This window comes from Rattus norvegicus, chromosome 18, assembly GCF_021556685.1.
Source record: "Rattus norvegicus strain SHRSP/BbbUtx chromosome 18, alternate assembly SHRSP_T2T, whole genome shotgun sequence".
Taxonomy (NCBI): Eukaryota; Metazoa; Chordata; class Mammalia; order Rodentia; family Muridae; genus Rattus; species Rattus norvegicus.
In genome coordinates, this window is record NC_141551.1 from 28265441 (window position 1) to 28284120 (window position 18680).

The 18680-nt window shown below is 49.0% G+C and overlaps 1 protein-coding gene across 2 annotated transcripts; it reads left to right on the plus strand.

Annotated features, from left to right (window-relative positions):
• The first annotated feature begins 2555 nt into the window (after window positions 1-2555).
• Window positions 2556-18370, plus strand: Slc4a9 (solute carrier family 4 member 9). 2 transcript variants are annotated; one of them, NM_152938.2, is made up of 22 exons: window positions 2556-2807; window positions 3092-3252; window positions 3603-3716; window positions 4056-4105; window positions 4239-4396; window positions 4665-4752; window positions 5031-5185; window positions 5413-5529; window positions 5682-5856; window positions 5998-6131; window positions 6355-6617; window positions 7548-7606; window positions 7829-8017; window positions 8140-8253; window positions 9462-9623; window positions 9707-9885; window positions 10850-10922; window positions 13338-13406; window positions 13634-13807; window positions 14717-14872; window positions 15243-15336; window positions 18144-18370. In NM_152938.2, the coding sequence occupies exons 1-21, from the start codon at window positions 2590-2592 to the stop codon at window positions 15294-15296; spliced, it is 2862 nt and encodes a 953-aa protein (NP_690921.2). In that variant the 5' UTR covers window positions 2556-2589; the 3' UTR covers window positions 15297-15336; window positions 18144-18370. The 2 variants fall into 2 exon arrangements, with proteins under 2 accessions (NP_690921.2, XP_087448368.1); XM_087592242.1 differs by lacking the exons at window positions 2556-2807; window positions 3092-3252; window positions 3603-3716; window positions 4056-4105 and having other exon boundaries at window positions 4307-4396; window positions 5764-5856.
• The last annotated feature ends 310 nt before the right edge of the window (window positions 18371-18680 follow it).

Here is an 18680-nt window from a genome sequence, read left to right on the forward strand (position 1 = left end):
GAAGAAAAACAAAAACATAACCGCTTGGTCTTAGGGAGCGGCTCTAGCAATTGAGGCCGTGGGGGAGCAGCGCCCTCGTGTGGCAACCAGAAGAAGCGCGTGGCTCTTGGCCCAACCCCTTTCTTTCTATGCGTTCATGGATGAAGAATTTATTGAGAGCCACTGTGTGCCAGGCTGCTCAAGGCCCAGGGGCCAAGCCAACTGAGAGTACTGTTTCAAGGGTTGTACAGTTGTATGTGTGTAGTGATTCAGGCAATAAACCACAAACAAATAATAAATAAGGTTACTAGTAGTGACAACTGCTAGGTAAGAAAACAAAACAGAAATGTCATAGAATGAGCCGCAGAGGAAAAGTTCCTTGGAGTAAACCATATTTGAGATGAGACATGGGTGTGAGGATCCAGGTGTGTGAAGACCGAGGGCTAAAGTGTTCCTTGCAGAGAATACCAAAACCTCTCAGATCTTTTCTTTACATAGAAGGGGACTGGGAGCTAGAGAGTAGGAGGTTAGAAAGAAGGTGGTAAAGGAAGGGTAGAGATGTGTTCAGAGGGTGAGCTGGCACTGACACCAGCAGCAAGGGATGCTTGGCAGCCTGAGGCACTCCCCTCAGATACTCAGGTCATACTCAGGGAGAGTGTGTGCTAATGTCTTTCTTTTTCCTTCATTTTTTTCTTTTTCTTTTCTTTTCTTTTCTTTTCTTTTCCTTCAGAGCTGAGGACCTAACCCAGGGCCTTAGCAAGCGCTCTGCCACTGAGCTAAATCCCCAACCCCTTTCTTTCGTTTTTCTTAAAGATTTATTTACTTTATTTATATGAGTACACTGTATACCAGAAGAGGACATCAGATTCCATTATAGATGGTTGTGAGCCACCTTGTGGTTGCTGGGAATTGAGCTCAGGACCTCTGGAAGAGGAATCAGTGCTCTTAACCACTGAGCCATCTCTCCAGCCCTTCTTCCTCTTTCTTATCCATGGAATTTTGTCTTGGAGGAGGAGACCTTTTGTAGGCTTACAGCTGGAGAAGGGAGCGCCCTTACTAATATGTAAGTCAGAAGGGGGTTGGACTCAAGGCATAGCTCATTAGTGTTTGTGTGTGTGGGGGGGGATGATAGGGATAGGGATAGGGAGACACTATTTAGTGCTCCAGCCTCCCAAGCAGTTGATATTACAGGCCTGTGCCACCAGGTTCAGGTTAGATTTGTGTGTGTGTGTGTGTGTGTGTGTGTGTGTGTGTGTGCATTTATACAAATGTTTTGCCTACATATATATGTCCATCATGTCTGTGCCTCATGCCTGAGAAGACCAGAGGAAGGGGTGTCATATTCCCTGCAACTAGAATTACAGACTGTTGTGAGCTGCCATGTTGATGCTGGGAATCAAACGTGGGTCTTCTGAAAGAGCAGCAAGTGTTCTTAACCACTGAGCCATCTCTCTAAACCTAAAAAGATTTTCTTAAAGAACCCTTAGCTAGGGGTAGTGGCCCATGCCTTTAAGCCTAGCAGGCAGGAGACAGAGGCAGGCAGATCTCTAAGATCTCTAAGAACTCAAGACCAGCCTAGTCTTTGTGACAAACTGCAGGCCAGCCAGGGATACTTAGTGATGAGACCCTGTCTCAAAAGAAAAAGAAAAAGAATCTTTATGGCTGCTGTATGGAAGATGAGCTTTGGGAAAGGAGGAAGAGCCAACCCCAGAGAGATTGTTGCAAAAGCCTAGTGGGCTACTGAAATAATTCAGGTGAGAGGTGATGGTGGCTTGGATCAAAGCAGTAGTGTTGAAGCTTTGGGAATGTGGCTGCATTCTGGGGATGTTGGCAAGGTAGGTTCAGTAGAATTTGATAAAGGGCCGTATTCTCTTTAGGCTCCAGGATCTCTGTCTCTGTGTTTCTATGTGTCTCTGTGTCTGTCTGTCTGTCTGTCTGTCTGTCTGTCTGTCTCTCTCTCTCTCTCTCACACACACACACACACACACACACACACACACACACACCTCTACCACTTTCTATGGGGTCTCAGTTAAAGAGGCTCACAGCTAAATTGGGATTTCCAGACACTTCACAGAGACTTTAAGGTATGGGTACTGTGTTCTCCATGGTTTATCTCCACTTTCCAAAATGATCCCATTTAACAGGCGGGGCCTCTACCTTCTTCTGTCTCCCTTTCCCTGCCTAGCTTCCACAAGCCTAGTTATTTATTAGTTCCTTGTTTGTTCAAATGTGTCTCTGTGGCCCCTGGGCTATACTGTTGACACCCAAACAGTCCGGGATTTGTGGTGTTAATATTTGACACAGGACAGCCAGGAGCAACAGTGGGTGGTGGGCAACACTTACTCCTCTATATTTACACCAAACATGGTGAGGTCAGACCTGATCCACACTCATAAGTTGGGTACTTCAGAAAAGTCTAGGAAAGGCTAGATTGGTTTTACAAACAGGCCGGCAGGGGGTCAGAGACCAAGCAGGGGGGAGAACACTGGTATTTTCTGGAGCCAACAGGCTTTGCTTTGCTTGTGCTTTGGAGATGGGTATAAATGCAGCCAGCTAGAGGGCCCCTAGGACTACACGGCTCCCAAGATTGGTACAAGTCTTTCCAAGATGAAGCTGCCAGGCCAAGAGGATTTTGAAGGCTCTGATGCTCATGAAAACGTTTGCTCTGAGCAACTGGACGGTGACCTAGGCCCTGGCTCTGGCCTTGATGGACCCTCAGACATAGACAATGGGAAAGCTCAGGGATGCAAGGACCCGCTGCTCTTCATTCAACTAAATGAGCTGCTGGGCTGGCCCCAGGCACTGGAGTGGCGAGAGACAGGCAGGTGAGTGGATTCTGGTTAGTTCTATATATATAGAACTATATCTATCTATCTATCTATATATATATATTTCTTCCAACCTCAAATTAGGACATTTCCTTTGTGTTCCTGCCATGAGACTCGGCTTCCTCTACAATATTGTTTGGTGTTCCCTGAGACCTAATGGGGAGCCACCGCCCTGGGAGGGAGATACTATGCACAACTGGGTCAAAGGCAGCCACACCGCCCTATCCATGTCCTAGACATGGGCGAGAGGCTCCCGATAACACTGTATCCCTTCATCACAGGTGGCTGCTGTTTGAGGAGAAGCTAGACATAGGCGCGGGCCGATGGAGTGCCCCCCATGTGCCTACCTTGGCGCTCCCCAGCCTGCAGAAGCTTCGAGGTCTGTTGGCCGAGGGCATTGTATTGCTAGACTGTCCGGCTCGGAGCCTCCTGGAGCTTGTGGGTAGGAAGACATCCCATTTCCTGGGAATTTCTTAGAATCTTTCCTAGCCTATCTCACCCCATCCTACCCCAGGGACTGCCCACTTCTGCCTCAGACAGTGATGGTGGGCAGCTGGGTGCTGTGGCTGGAATTTCAGCACTTGACAGGCGGAGGCAGGAGGACCACTGAAAATTGGGCAGCTCTGTTTATGTAGTAAGACCTTGACTCAAAACAACAGTGTGTGTTGGGGGGAGGGTCACTGACCCTTGTATTTCTGAGGAAAGGCACATGAAAGGAGAGGCAGGAAGGGGAGTCAGTGGGAGGACAGACAGCGCTCAGGAGTGGAGTTGAACGTCACATCTGCTCTCCAGAGCAGGTCGTCAGTGGCGAGTCGCTGAGCCCAGAACTGAGAGGGCAGCTTCAGGCCTTGCTCCTGCAGAGACCCCAGCACCACATCCAGACCACAGGCATCCGGCCCTGCAGAGGTAAGAGAGCCCTCTTTGGGCCTAGGATCAAGATTCTGGGATAGGAAGGTCCCAGGAATCTTCTACGTTTTCTTGAGTCAGGAATGGCCTAGTCTTGTCTTAATCCTCAAGGCAAGAGAAAGCTGGTGGCTATGGTGAGGGCAGAGGAGAGGGAGTGCCGTGGACATAACAGCCCAGGCTCTCCAATGGGCGTACTTGGATGTGCTAGGAGTTCTTCATGCGTTATCTTCTCATCAAATCTTTAGTTTCCATGGAGGGCTGTATCACCGTTATCCCCTAGTTAGGAAGCCCTGTGAGCCTGCCCCTAAAGCTTGTGCTCTGTGTACTCCTGATTTGCAGGGTCTAATGCTTTTAGAAAGGCTTCTCGTGATGAGGACACTCTGCTGAAGGTTTGTGGCCCTTCCTTTCAAAAGGCTGGGAGGAAGATCAGAAATTAACAGACACCCACCCTCTGCCAGGCTCCTCCGTTGTTGAGTTTCTGCCAACATCCCCCTCCCTAAGTAACCTCTCTCTACTATGCAGCACCAGAACCCCCTGAGACAGAAGCTGCCTCCAGGAGCTGAGGCAGCGGCAGTGTTGGCAGGAGAGCTGGGCTTCCTGGAACAGCCACTAGCGGCCTTTGTAAGACTGCAGAACCCGGTGGTGCTGGAGCCTCTTACAGAGGTGGTCCTGCCTAGCAGGTGAGGTGACTGAATCAGGGCTCTGGGACCCAGAAGGGCCTCTACTGAGGAGGGGTGGGGTCTTCGGATATGGTTCCCCAACAGTGTCTAAGAAATGCTCCCCGGAGGTCATTCTGCAGAGCTGGTGTGTCCTTGGGCAAAGCTAAGTGTCAGTCAGAGGCTTCTCATATCAGCAGGCAATGCTGTCCTATGAGAAAGCAACCTGGAGTTGCTTTCCCATTCTGCCCAGATTTCCCTCGAAACCCACAGTCCTCCATTCCTTCCTCAGGTTTTTCTGCCTCCTCTTGGGTCCTCCCACCCTGGGAAGGAGCTATCATGAGACGGGACGGGCAGCAGCTGTCCTCCTCAGTGACCCTGTGAGTGGGGCAGGTTTTCCTCTGTGTGTATGTGGGTGCATGTACGGGGCCGTGGTATGTGATCTGGAATAACGGTGAGGCAGAGTGTGCCTTGGTTTTTGTAACACAGGGGCTGAAGCTGCCAGCCACCAATTTAGCTGCATTACTTGCCCAAGGTAGACACACATAGGAACAAATTGAATGAATGAATGAATTTGTGAGTAAATCATGAATTTTTCTGCTCACGTGTATGAGTCCCTCATATGCGTTTCCCTTCCATTCTGTGGCCTTAAATGCAGCAATTCCAGTGGTCAGTTCGTAGGGCAAGCAATCTTCATGACCTTCTGGCAGCCCTAGATGCCTTCCTACAGGAGGTGACAGCTCTACCCCCAGGTCGGTGGGACAGGACAGCCCGGATTCCCCCGCCCAAATGCCTACCCTCTCAGCACAAAAGGTACCTGGGGGTTGTAATTTCACGCTGATCTTTCCCTTGGTTATGGGTCTGCCACACTCCCTAGCTAACCTGGGCATTCACAAGGAGCGATCTAACTTCTGATCAGTTCAGAGGCGCCCTCAGCCGCCACCTCCGTAGCCTCCAGGGGGCGGGGCGTCCTGTACCCAAAAGTCAAATCTGAGGTTGGTTGGAGGAGTCAGCCCATCTGAGGTTCCCATTCTGCCCAGATTTCCCTCGAAACTGCAGGAGGTCACCAGCCTCTCCCGCCAGAGTGCTGCCTTGGCAGAAAACAAGCACCACCATGGGCCGCACACACCCATCCCAGAATTGCAAAGGACGGGCAGGTGAGGGGAGCTTGCTGGGAACAAGGGTTGGGATCCTGTGGGAGAGTCACAGAGGCATCAAAATGTGCGGGCAAGGCGGGAGGATACAGAGGAAATCAGGATGCAGGCATGGGATGCGGAAACATGGATCGCTGACGACCCGTGGGCGGGAGGCTTTTTGGGGGTCTTGTTCAGGACGTGCGCCGGAAGGCATGCTGGTACCCCAGCGATTTCCTGGATGCCCTACATCCCCAGTGTTTCTCAGCGGTGCTCTACATTTACCTGGCCACAGTCACAAATGCCATCACTTTTGGGGGTCTTCTGGGAGATGCCACCGAAGGTGCCCAGGTACGTGGGTTTGTCGGATGGGATTGGCATCAACTTTGGTGTTCCACTTGCCTGACCTCTCGGCACCGTGAGTGGGGCTGAGAAGCTTGGGCTCCTATGTCGGGATGACTGGATCCTATGGTGAGGCCTGTCCACTTCCAGGGAGTGCTGGAGAGTTTCCTGGGCACAGCGGTGGCTGGAGCCACCTTCTGCCTGATGGCAGGTCAGCCCCTCACTATCCTTAGCAGCACAGGGCCAGTGCTGGTATTTGAGCGCCTACTTTTTTCTTTTAGCAGGTAGGAGATCTCTCTCACCTCTGCAGCCCGTTGGGTGGGCGTATCCTCCATTGGTCCTAACTGGGTGAAGAGAGAGAGAGAGAGAGAGAGAGAGAGAGAGAGAGAGAGAGAGAGAGAGAGAGAGAGAGAGAGGTAGAGGGGGGGGGACTGTCTCTGGCTTGAGGGGTACTTGATCTGGGTTAGGTAAGGAGGAGACAGCCCTGACTGTCTCTCATTCTCACAGAGATTACAGCCTGGACTACCTGCCCTTCCGCCTGTGGGTAGGCATCTGGGTGGCCACATTTTGCCTGGCACTGGTGGCTACCGAGGCCAGCTTGCTGGTGCGCTACTTCACCAGATTCACAGAGGAAGGGTTCTGTGCCCTCATCAGCCTCATCTTTATTTATGATGCTGTGGGGAAGATGCTGAACTTGATCCGTGCCTATCCAATCCAAAGGCCAGGATCTCCTGCCTACAGTTGCTTCTGTCAATACCCAGGCACAGGAGGTAGGTGAGGGAAACTGGTACCTTGGCCGGGTGAGGAAAGATGTCGGAAATGGAGGAGGTTCAGAGAAACGCTGAGTACTTATCCAATAACCAGCAGTTCTGCTCTGGATCAGTTACAAAATAAATGTTGGGGGAGCCCAGGATTGTTTTTATTTCTGACAGCCCTGAGAGAAGAGTGTGGGGTAACGGGCTTCCTAGGAGAGAAGCCAAAGTCAGGTGTACCCAACCAAGAGTAGTAGCACGGGACTTGGGAGGGCTTTGTTGCTTCAGAGGAGCGGACCTCAGTACACCAACCAGGCAGCTTGCTCTAGAGAAAAGGGAGAGGAGAGGGCAGGACGAGGCATGCTCCGCTTCATCTCCCAAACTCACCAATCAAGCAACTCAGAGCTGAGTGAGAGCAGATAACCATGTGGGGAGGTTTGGAGCGTGACACCTGCATGGATCCCTCCATGTGGAAGGCAGCACCAGGAATTGGGGGACACGTCCTTTGTGGGAGGTGGTGGTTCTGGGTATATAAGATGCCCTCCAACTCAATATGTAAACCAAGATGACCTTGAACTCCTGATCCTCCTGTCTCCATCTCCAACTGGGTGGGCAGGAGCCAAGTACCTAGCTTAAAACGTATCTTCTCTGGTGTCTGCCCAATTCCACCAGTTCTGAATGAGACCAGTTCCTCCTCTGGTACAGACAGATCCATGAGCTCATGCATTCGGTCGATGTTTGATGCTTGGTTTTGCATTCAGCATCAGTGACATGGATGGGTGGAGAAAATGAGGGCATGGATGGGTAGTAACCTGAGAACACACTTAAGTGTGACAGACTCGGAAGCGTGATTGGAATCAAGACCTTTCTAGTTTGGGTGGAACAACAAGTTTGATAGACTCCAGTGGCGAAGTTTCTCAAGGAACACTTGAATTCTCTGCTTCCCAGGAAATGCATCTGAATTTGACAGTACGATGTTCAAAGACACAGAGGATGTCTTAAACGTGGTGAGAGTTTGTTCCTAAAAAGGTCTGAGGAAGAATAGAATTGGTCTCCTGCTCTCCCCACCCTCAGAGGAAAGCAAGCTTCACTGGTTACTTCGATTTAGCCTATGGCCCATCCTGAGTCTAGGCTGTCCCTGTGGGTTCCCCTTCCTTTGAGGGGGCTGAAGAAAGTAGGGCATGTCCTCTGCTGCCCATTGTCCCATACCTGCCTACTCTTCTGTTCAGCACCCAGGCCTGGTCAATGCTTCCTTCCTGCCACCATCCGAGTGCATCCGGCAAGGAGGTTACCCTCGTGGCCCTAGCTGTCACACGGTGCCAGACATCGCCTTCTTCTCCCTTCTCCTCTTCTTTACTTCTTTCCTCTGTGCCATTGCCCTCAAGCACGTAAAGAACAGCCGCCTCTTCCCCTCTGTGGTGAGTGTCATTTTCCTTTCTTCGTGGAAGGGCTGATTTTGGCCCTGGCTCCTTTCCCAAATGGGAAAGGGTAAAACAAACGGGATGGCAGGCCCAGACTAAAGAGTCCGCTCTATGGCCAGGTGCGAAAGGTGTTCAGCGACTTTTCCTCAGTCCTGGCCATCCTGCTGGGCTGTGGCCTTGACGCCTTTCTGGGCCTAGCCACACCGAAGCTCTTGGTACCCACAGAATTCAAGGTAAGAGCGGGGCAGGATGAGGGGGCAAGGAGGAAGTGGGGCCAGCAACTTGGAGTAATAAGATTTGTGGATTCCATTCTTTCCCGCCGAGCTCCCTCCATCACTCAGGATAGAGACAGTAAAAACAATGGCCTCACAGAGTCACTGAGTGATAAAATGAGGTATTTCAACAGACACATCAGTGAGTGAGGAATGCTGTATACGGTAGCTAGCTATTATTATAGGGTAGGTGTTGGAGGACAGGCTCCAGCCAGCAAGTCTTGCTCTAGGCATCTCCTTTTTAAAAGACAGAGACTCACGTAGTTCAGGTTAACCTCAAACTCCAAACACAGCTCAGGCTGGCCTTGAACTCATTATCCTCCTGCTTTAACCCCTCATGCGCTGTGCTGTAGTTATAAACACACATCACCATATCTTCCCTGATAATTTCTTAGCCTATAAAATGGTTGTTTGGGGTTTACATACTACAGTGTAAATAGTTACTACAGTTACTCTGTAAATGCTGCTGTTACAGCTTCTCCCTGCCACTGGCCCTACCTTCTTCCATACCCTCTACTCTTCTTCACGCCCCTCCCTACCAACTCGGAGCTGGAGCTCCATCTGTAGGGCGGGGCCACCAGGGCAGAACAGCAAGGGGGCTCTCCAGGGGTGGCTTTAGACCTCAGAACCCCAGCCAGCTACATGGGCCCCCTCCCCACCACAGACGCTTATAAATCAGGGCAGACACAGACACACCTAGCCCTGCCCCAGGCTGAGGCAGGTCTGAACCTGAGTTGCCCCATTCTGGGTGTGGGGGGCAGGGAGGGTGAGCCTAAGGAAGAAAGCTGTGAATAAGTACAGAGTGGTGTATGCAGGTATTATTTACCAACTCTTCTTTCAGAGAGAGAGAGAGAGAGAATGTCCCCTCCCCACAAAGTCCAGAGACCTTCTTTCTGTTCTTTTAAGGCACTGGGATACACTGAAGGAGAGTAGTGTGTGTGTGTTGGTGTAGGGGTGTGTGTGTGTGTGTGTGTCTGTCTGTCTGTCTGTCTGTCTGTCTGTCTGTCTGTGTCTGTCTGTGTCTGTCTGTGTGACAGTGCTCTCACCTAGAACCTAAGGTCTCGGGGGCAGGATGTGGAATGTGGTAGACTGGCTAGGCAGTGGTTGGGGTGTGCTGGCGAGGTGTTCTTAGGAGACGTTTCCACCCTGCCCATGGAATGTCCCCTCAGCCTACACTCCCTGGGCGTGGCTGGCTGGTGTCTCCTTTTGGAGCTAACCCCTGGTGGCTGAGTGTGGCTGCTGCCTTGCCTGCTCTGCTGCTGTCTATCCTTATCTTCATGGACCAGCAGATCACAGCGGTCATCCTCAACCGTGCAGAATACAGACTGCAGGTAAGGCTGCCTGCCGGGTAAGGAACTCCAGGGTGGGGTCCAGACTCCACTGCTAGCCTCAGTACAACCCCCATTCCCTGCAGAAGGGAGCTGGCTTCCACCTGGACCTCTTCTGTGTAGCTGTTTTGATGCTGTTTACATCAGCGCTTGGGCTGCCATGGTATGTCTCAGCCACTGTCATCTCCTTGGCCCACATGGATAGTCTTCGGAGGGAGAGCAAAGCTTGTGTCCCCGGAGAAGACCCCAACTTCCTGGGCATCAGGTGAAGCCTGTAATCAGTAGGCTGGGGTGAGAGGGGTGTGGCAAAAGGGTTATGGGATGTGTGAGTTATTTGGGCAGCTTGAATTCCCAGCTTGTGTGCCCTAAGGACTGCAGTGGGGTATATGGGTGGTAGATTCTGCACTCTGAGACAGGTGAGGGGCTCTAAGAAGAGCATTTTAAACGTAAGCCTGACGGGAGCCCTGGCTAACGCCTTTCAGTCCCCATTCAACGTGGAAGCATATCAAGGATGTGCTTGCAAAGGAATCCATGACAAAAACGATTTTGTGACTGTTAGAAATAGTCTACCTAAAGTGAATGAGGTTGACTAGCCTTGTAAATTATGAAATATAGGTCTTTATGGCAGTAAAGAATTGTTAATTTTCCATCTAAATAAAAAATTAGAAACAGCAGCTAGGCATAGTGGTACACACCTTTAATCCCAGTACTCAGGAGGAAGAGGGAGGGAGATTTCTGTGAGTTTGAGGCCAGTCTGGTCTACAGAACGAGTTCCAGGACATCCAGGGCTACAAAAATAAAACAAATCAATCAATTGATCAATCAATCAAACAAACAAATACCCACCCCAAAACAAACAAGAAACAAAACCAAAACAAACAAACAAAGAAAAGCTATGGAGCTGGGGATGGAGCTCGGTGGTAGTTTTTAACCTAATATATATGAGGTCCTAGGTTCGAATCCCAGAGCCTCTAAAACAATCAAACAAACAAGCAAACAAACACAGTGGGCTGGTGAGGTGGCTCAGTGGGTAAAGCCAGGCCCGGGTTGGAGTGCTCTGTCTTCCTTGAGTTTCTCACAGCAGGCCAGGGCCCTTTGGCAGCTAACCTATCGAGGCTATCCCTCTTCTCTTCTCTGGCTGCCACGTCTGTAACAGGCCTGGTCAGGTCTCTAGCCTGGGTGTTCCAGGAGCACACTCAGACCCAGCTAATTCCTCCTTCTCCCCACAGGGAGCAGAGGTTGACGGGCTTGGTGGTGTTCATCCTTACAGGTGTCTCCATCTTCCTGGCCCCCGTGCTCAAGGTACATGTTTGGCCGGGATCAGTGGGACTGATGCTGGCTGAACACTTACAGTGTCCCAGGAACTGTGTTTTCTTCTCACATGGTTACATTCATTTTCGTGCTGACTAACCCTGAAAGACATACATACTCTACAAATGAGAAACCTGAAGGCTAAAGATGAAATTTCTAAGTGCCCACCATGAGAGCCATTTCTCAGATAAAAAACAAGACAAAACAAAGCAAAACAACAACAACGACAACCCCAGACTTCCACTGCATGGTGTTTTATGCCTGTAATCCTAGAACCAGGAGGTTGAGGCAGGAGGCTTGTTTCAAGTTTGAGACCTGCTTGTGTACACAATAAGTTGCAGGCCAGCTTGGGCTACAGTGTGAGACTCTATGTGAAAAGAAACCAAACAGCCAGAGAAGTCTGAGATGGCTCAGCAAATAAAGGGTTTTGCTAAGAAACCTGAAGTTTGATATTAGACCTGGGTCTGTGTGATGGAGGGAAAGTACGAATTCCAACAAGTTATCCTCTGACCTTCATACTACACACACACACACGCACGCACACACGCACGCACGCACACCACATACATGCACACATGCATGCACACACTACACGCACACATGCACACACACATGCACACACGCATGCACACACACACCACACACGCATGCATGCACACATGCACACATGCATGCACACGTGTATCAATAACAACAGAAGTGTGGTGGCTGCATACTTGCAATTCAAACACTTTAGGAGATAGAGGGACAAGAATTCAAGTTCAAGGCTAGCCTCAGTTAGAAAGTAGGTTTGAGCCAATCTTAGTCTACATGAAACCTTATCTAAAAATATAAAAAAACGTTTTTTAAATGTACCTAATTTCTTGGCCAGTAGGCTTTTTGTTTAGTGGAATAGGATATGGGGATGCCATCATCCCCTGGGGTTCCAGCACCGACTTTGTTCCAGCCCCCACAACAAGCTGGAGACAAATGCATACCTCATATCCCAGGGAGACTCTGAAGCAAAAATCCCTTTATCTTTCTCAAGGCTTGTGAAACCTCTGCTGGGCACCGCACTGAATAGGGATGTGAGACTAAACTTCATCAGAAACTTCACACACACACACACACACACACACACACACACACACACACACACCCCTACATAACTATAGACGAAAGCTATAGAAGAAAAGGTCAACAAGCCAAAGCAGTCACGTAGGGTGTGGAAATGTCAGACAAGAGTCACTGGCAGGAGGACAGGAGGCAGTAGGTTAGGCAGGGCCAAGGTCATGGAGACTGGGTAAGCGTAATGCAGTCGAAGAGCCAGATGGACAGGATTAACCACTTGCTAAGTAGGTTGACTCTCATAAATGGTATACCAACCACTGTCCCAGGAACTGGAGAGATACAGTGGTGATAGCATATGTATGTCTCTGTCCTCCTGGGAGTCTGGTGACAGAGGACACATTTCTAAAAGTTAGCGCAATATGGTAGCTTCAGCGGATAGCGTCTACGAGAAAATGAAAGCAGACACGGCTATGAAGAGCGCTAGGATGGCCCGGTGAGATGGTTCAGTGGGCAAAAGCACTTGCCATGCAAAACTGATGACCGGCCTGAGCACAGTCCCCAGAACCTATGGTGGAAGGGAAAGACCCACTCCCACAAGTTGACCTCTGACCTCCACGCACAAGCCGCGGCACACATCGAATAGCAGTAGTGAATAAATATTTTAAAAAATTTGCAAACAGTGCCAGGGCCACTTCTGATTGAGCATTGAAGACATTTGATCATTGGTTGGTTGGTTGGTTGGTTGGTTGGTTGGTTGGTTGAAACAGGATCTCACTTTGTAGCCCTGGCTATCCTGGCCCATGCTACATAGACCAGGCTGGCTTTGAATTTATTGCCATCTTCCTGCCTCTGCTTCCTAAGTGTTGGAATCACAGCTCTGTGCCACCATGCCCAGGTGAGAGGAACATTTTAGGAGGAAAGAATAATAAAGCAAAGGGCTTGGAAAGGGTAAGGGACAAATGCCAGCATGTGAGTGGAGAGAGGACAGTATCAGGAAGCACGTAGAGCAGAGGGCAATGTGACAGATAAGACCAGCCAAGGTGGGACAGTGTCGTAATCACGGCATCCAGGAGGCTAGAGCAGGGGTGTGTAGCATTGTAGGCCAGCACTGAATACCATGATGGGATACAAAAACTGGAGAGGTAGGGGCAAGTTACTTTGTCCTCATCTATCTGTAAAATGCAGAAAATAATAGTAATCTTACCTCCTGTGATTGATGTGGAAAGACTTGATGAAGTCAGGCATGCAGAATGTGAAAGGAGAGGAAAGGCCTAGGGGGCTCCAGTCTGGAGGCCTAAAGTGGGGCCTCTGGGAGGCTAAGCTCCTGTTCTCCCTCTCTCTACTTCTTCCTGCCAGTTCATCCCGATGCCTGTGCTCTATGGCATCTTCCTGTACATGGGGGTAGCGGCGCTCAGCAGCATGCAGGTGAGCTCACCACAATCATCTGGCACGCTCAGTCCTCATTCCCACATTTGCCAGCCCCTCTCATGTCCATTACCCTGCTTCTCCTGGGCATAGAAACTATGCTGCCGTGCTCTAGGCAGGGAGGCCAAGGGAGCTGCCTCCCCTCCCGGCTGCAGTACTTATAGCTAACAGTGACACCCTCCACCTTACCCCAACATCCTGCTTTCTCTTCCCCCTCATCCTCTCAGTTCATGAAGAGAGTGCAGCTGTTGCTGATGCCAAGGAAACATCAGCCAGACGTGCTGCTCCTGCGGCACGTACCTCTGATCAGAGTCCACCTCTTCACAGCCATCCAGCTTGCCTGCCTAGGTCTGCTTTGGGTAATCAAGTCTACCCCTGCAGCCATTGTCTTCCCACTCATGGTAACTTGGAGGCAGGTGCTGAGTGGTCCTGGGAGACTCTGGGCAGGGGAGGGTGGCTGAAGAACACCTCTTACTTCTCTCCTGCTTGCCATGGCTCTTCCTGATTGGGAATCCTAAGATGCCTGGGGGATGCTTCCAGATGATCTGATCCAACTTTCCTAACTCATTGGGGTTGGTCTACAAACCCCTGAAATAACGGAGATCTTGGTAAGGCAGTGCTGGCATTTGTTACTTGAGGAGGCTTACCAGAGGGGAAAGAACCACGAACCAATCTGGTTACCACATGCCAGGTGTGTGGCCTCAGGGAAGTTATTAATCTTGCCTTTTATGTACAATGAGGATACATTTTTTGGGGGGGTCTGTAACCTCAGTACTTGTGAAGCAGAGGCAGAAGGATCACATTGTATTTGACGCCAGCTTGGACCTCAAAGTGAGATCCTGTCTAAAAAATCAAAACAAGAGTGGATGTTGTGGTGGTGAACATCTGTAATTTCAGCATTGAGGGGGCAAAGGCAGGGGGGATCACCACAAGTTCAAGGCCAGCCTAGTCTACATAGTGAGTTCCAAGCCAGCCAGAGCTATACATTGAGCTGCACAGTGAGAACATAGGTCTCAGGGGGGAAAATGTCAATCAGTCCTGGGCATGATGGTGCACACTTGTAATCCCAGCACTGACAGACAGTTGAAAGGTGGAGGGTTAGGAGCTCAAGATTATCCTCAGCTCCAAGGCAAGCTCAAGGATAACTTGAGCTACATAAAACCCCATCCCCCAAAACGAAGCAATATCAAACAAGAAAGGATCTGCTTCATAGAACTGTGTTAACACTCAGTGATGTAACAGGAAGTGTCAAGACTGCTTGTCCCAGCTGCTGCTGCTCAGAGCTCCAGGGCTTGCTTCTGTTTCTGCAGTTACTGGGCCTGGTGGCAGTCCGGAAGGCACTGGAGTGGATCTTTTCACCACAGGAACTCCTCTGGCTGGATGAGCTCATGCCGGAGGAGGAGAAGACCATCCCTGAGAACAGGCCAGAGCCAGAGCACTTGTTCAGTGGAAATGACAGTGAAAATGTAAGCTGTAGGCTGAGTCCTAAGGATGGGGAGGGGTGGAGGGACTGTCCCGAGCTGTCCCTAAAGTCTGATATCTCCATTCAACCTGAAGACCCTTTGTCTTTGTGTTAATATAGGCAGAATGAAGGGCTTAGGGAAATCTTCCTCCACAGTCAGGGTTCTGGTTTATGAGCTCATGGAGAAAGAGACAGGCACACAGCTCCGCGAGCTGTTCTCAACCCTGATCTTTGGTTTTGAATGTGGATTCATATCCAGTTCCTCAGTTTCTATTTCTGTCTGTCTGTCTGTCTGTCTGTCTGTCTGTCTGTCTGTCTGTCTGTCTTTGTTTCTCTCTCCCGTCCCCAACTGTCTTTGGATGTTTCTTCCACAGTCAGAACTGATGTATCAGCCAAAGGCTCCAGAAATCAACATCTCTGTGAATTAACTGGAATCACAGTGTGGAGACCTCAGGAAACAGACACAAGGTGAGGGAGTGAGGCAAGTAAGCGCTCCTGGTGTTGTGGGAGGAGAGGTGTGGGGTCAGACCTCAAAACCTCCTGTTTGCTCCTTGTTTTCTACTTACATTCTGGCCCTCATGAACTCTACAGTTGTAGAGGAAGTAGAAGGAATTTCCACAGGGAAGAATGAATTCCCGGGAGTGGGGGATGGAGGGTGGGGTGGCGCAATTCTGAATTTTGGCCAGTAGGGGGAGTTCAAGCTCATTCCAAACACATCCCAGGAGATGAGGGTTCAGAGAAGGGGAGGAAGGGGTGAGAAATGGAAAAGGGAGGAAGGGAGAATAAAGCCCAGGCTCCTATCCTTTGCCCAGAAGCCTCCTCCCTGGCAAGAACCACGCTCCCTCCCGACAAGTGGAGGGTTCTGTCCCTGGCTCTCTCTGCCTCTCATTCTATTCATCATGTAACACTTCTGACTCATATCAACATAGCTGGTGTTGAGTTAAACCAAGCATAGCCCTGATCTCAGGAAGCTTCAACTGTAGTAGGAGAAACAGACAGGTGCGGAACTTTCCTTGGGAGAGTGCTGGATAAGGGAAGGGGCACAAGCCACCACCAGAGCAGAGATCCCTTACATGGGGATGGGAGAGGAGTAAGGAAGGGTTGGTGTCGAAAGTAGCCCATAATTTGAAAGCTGCAGAATGAATAGAAGTGAGCCAGGAAAAGATGGAGGGGAAATATTTGAACTAGAAGCCACACTATGTGCATGAGCCTAGAAACTGAACTTTCCTTTGGTAACAGAACACATCGCCATACCTCTATCTGCCCAAGAGCCTCCGCCACGTGAAATGGACTTTTCCTTTCCTCTTGTAACTAAGCGGGTATTACTCTGTAACCTAAGCTGCTCTCCAACTTGCCACCCCCTGCTGTATCCTGAGTGCCAAGATTACAAGTGTGTGCCACCATGTTTGGCTCTGCATCTTTGGAAACATGGATGGGAGAAATTAAACAGAAAAAGGGTAATTCACTGGCTAAGCCAGCCAGCATCTCAGGCTTCCCAGATCCCTGCTCTTCGCCCTGCCGTGTCCCCGTGCACTTGCTTTGGGATTGCTGTGTCTTCTGTCAGTTCCCAGGTGCTTTAATCAGGAAGGCAGAATTGTTGTAACCTTTGGCTTCACTACCAGATGCTGTTGGCTGGGGATCTGGGACATTGATGCAGGACTGAAGGGCAGATGACAAAGACCTAGGTCACCTTTGGAGCTAGGGGTGGAAGTAGCAGGGAACCATTGGTTTGTTGCTGCTTAGGAAAGACAGACAAACCAGTGGGCACAAATCAGGCACTATTCCTTCAGTTTCTACACAGAGAAGGGACTTTTCTTTTTTTCTTTCTTCCTTTTCTCTTCCTTCCTTCCTTTCTTTTGAGACAGGATTTCTCTGTGTAGCCCTCCCTGGCTGTCCTGAAACTTGCTCTGTAGACCAGGTAGACCTCAAACTCAGAAATCCACCTGTCTCTGCCTCCTGAGTACTGGGATTAAAGGCATGCACTACCCACGCCTAGCTAAAAAGTCCTTTTATGTTTAAGTCTTCCATTCTATGTATTCACGAGTCCTCTTTTTATAGTCTGTAGGGTCACCTTTTCTACTTGCAATAGAGGAAAACTTGTCAGGTGTGAGGCTTCCATCCATAATCCCAGCATTTGGTAGACTGAGTTAGGAGACAGTCACAAATTCCAGGCTAGTCCAGACTTTGTCTCAAAAGAAGAAGAGTTGGGGTGGACATGGTGGCACACGTCTTTGAGACAAGTCAATTGCTATGAGTTCAAAGCTAGCCTGGTCTACATGGAGTTCCAAGACAGCCAAGCCTATGAGGAAAAACACTGTCCTCCCACACAAAAAGTCATTTTTTTTCTAGAATAGGTATTCTCTACCAGACAGTTTTATTATGCACATAAAATGACCTTTATTATTTTATTGATTACAAAGTAAATGAGGTTACTGGAAAGTATTGAAACATTTCAGGAATTTAATTTTGAAGTTGAAATTTATTGGATATAATTACCGCCCATATGTTCATGTTTGATGTTAAGATTTACTTCAATGAACAAAATGTTTACTAAACTGAATTATACTATAGGGTTTCATAACATACCTATTACTTAATACTTATTGGATATTTTCTCAACATATATAGCTGTATCATTCTTTTTATTATCTGTTATCTTAGCCGCTTTTCTATTGCTGTGATTAAAAGAAACACCATGACCAGAGTAATTTATAAAACAAATATTTAATTTGCTGCTTCCAGTTTCAGAAAGTTCATGGCTATCATAGTAGGGAGCATGGCAGCAGGCAAGAAGGCATAGCAGCGGAACGCTAGCTGAGAGCTCAACTTGATTCACAAGCACAGGGCAGAGAGAGAGAGAGAGAGAGAGAGAGAGAGAGAGAGAGAGAGAGAGAGAGAGAGACTGACTCTGAGACTCAAAAGTGGCCCAGGCCCAGGTTTTTGGAATCCTCAAAGTCTGCCTCTAGTGGTGCACCTCCTCCAACAAGGCCACACCTCCTAATCCTTCCCAAATAGTTCTACCAACTGGGAACCAAGTATTCAATATATGGGCCTATGGGCTATTCCCATTCAAATCACTACAGTTGCTATTATCAAAAATAATTTTACGAGTTGAAAAGATAAAGAGTATACAAAATATCTTCTGCAAGTACAAGAACTTCTATAGTGCATATACATAGGAGTGGAATTAAAGAACAATAAATATGAAGATACCATAATAAAACCCATCATATTGTATGCAGATTTTATGAATTTAAAGAATATGTATTTTTTAGGTGCCAGAGAGATGATTCAGCAGTCAAGAGCGCATGCAGCTCTTCCAGAGGACCTAAGTATGATGCCCAACATCTATATGCAGCTTATAACTGTCCCTAACTCCAGTTCCAGGGGATCCAGCACCATGTGTTAGCTTCCTTGAGCACCAGGCATGCCCAAAGTACCCTTAAATACATGTGGTAAAATACTCATACACATAAAGTAAAAATAAATAAATCTTTAAAAATACGTTGTGGATAATCAGAAAAAAAAAAGACAATGAGTTAGGTGTGTTAATGTACACCTGAAATCTTAGCACTGAAGAGGCTGAAGTACAAGGATTTTAAGGTTGAGCCTAGCCTAGGCCACATGGTAGGTTCTGGCTAGCCTTAGCTACAGAGCAAGACTCTGTCTCAAAACACCCAAACCAAAGAACAGCCCCTAGTAACAGTGAATAGGAATGAAGACGTGGGTAAATGGTAAAGCTCCTGCTTAGAGAACACACGATCCCCAGCTACTCCTGCCCTTCTCAAAGAGAGTAGCAACAAACAGAATAA

Bases quoted from the DNA above. Each gene is read 5' to 3' on its own strand.
- Slc4a9 (NM_152938.2), top strand. From the start codon at position 2,590: ATGAAGCTGCCAGGCCAAGAGGATTTTGAAGGCTCTGATGCTCATGAA. The intron at 4,397-4,664 runs GTGAGGTGACTG...TTCCTTCCTCAG, and splicing joins GAGGTGGTCCTGCCTAGCAG to GTTTTTCTGCCTCCTCTTGG. The intron at 4,753-5,030 runs GTGAGTGGGGCA...CCTTAAATGCAG, and splicing joins CTGTCCTCCTCAGTGACCCT to CAATTCCAGTGGTCAGTTCG.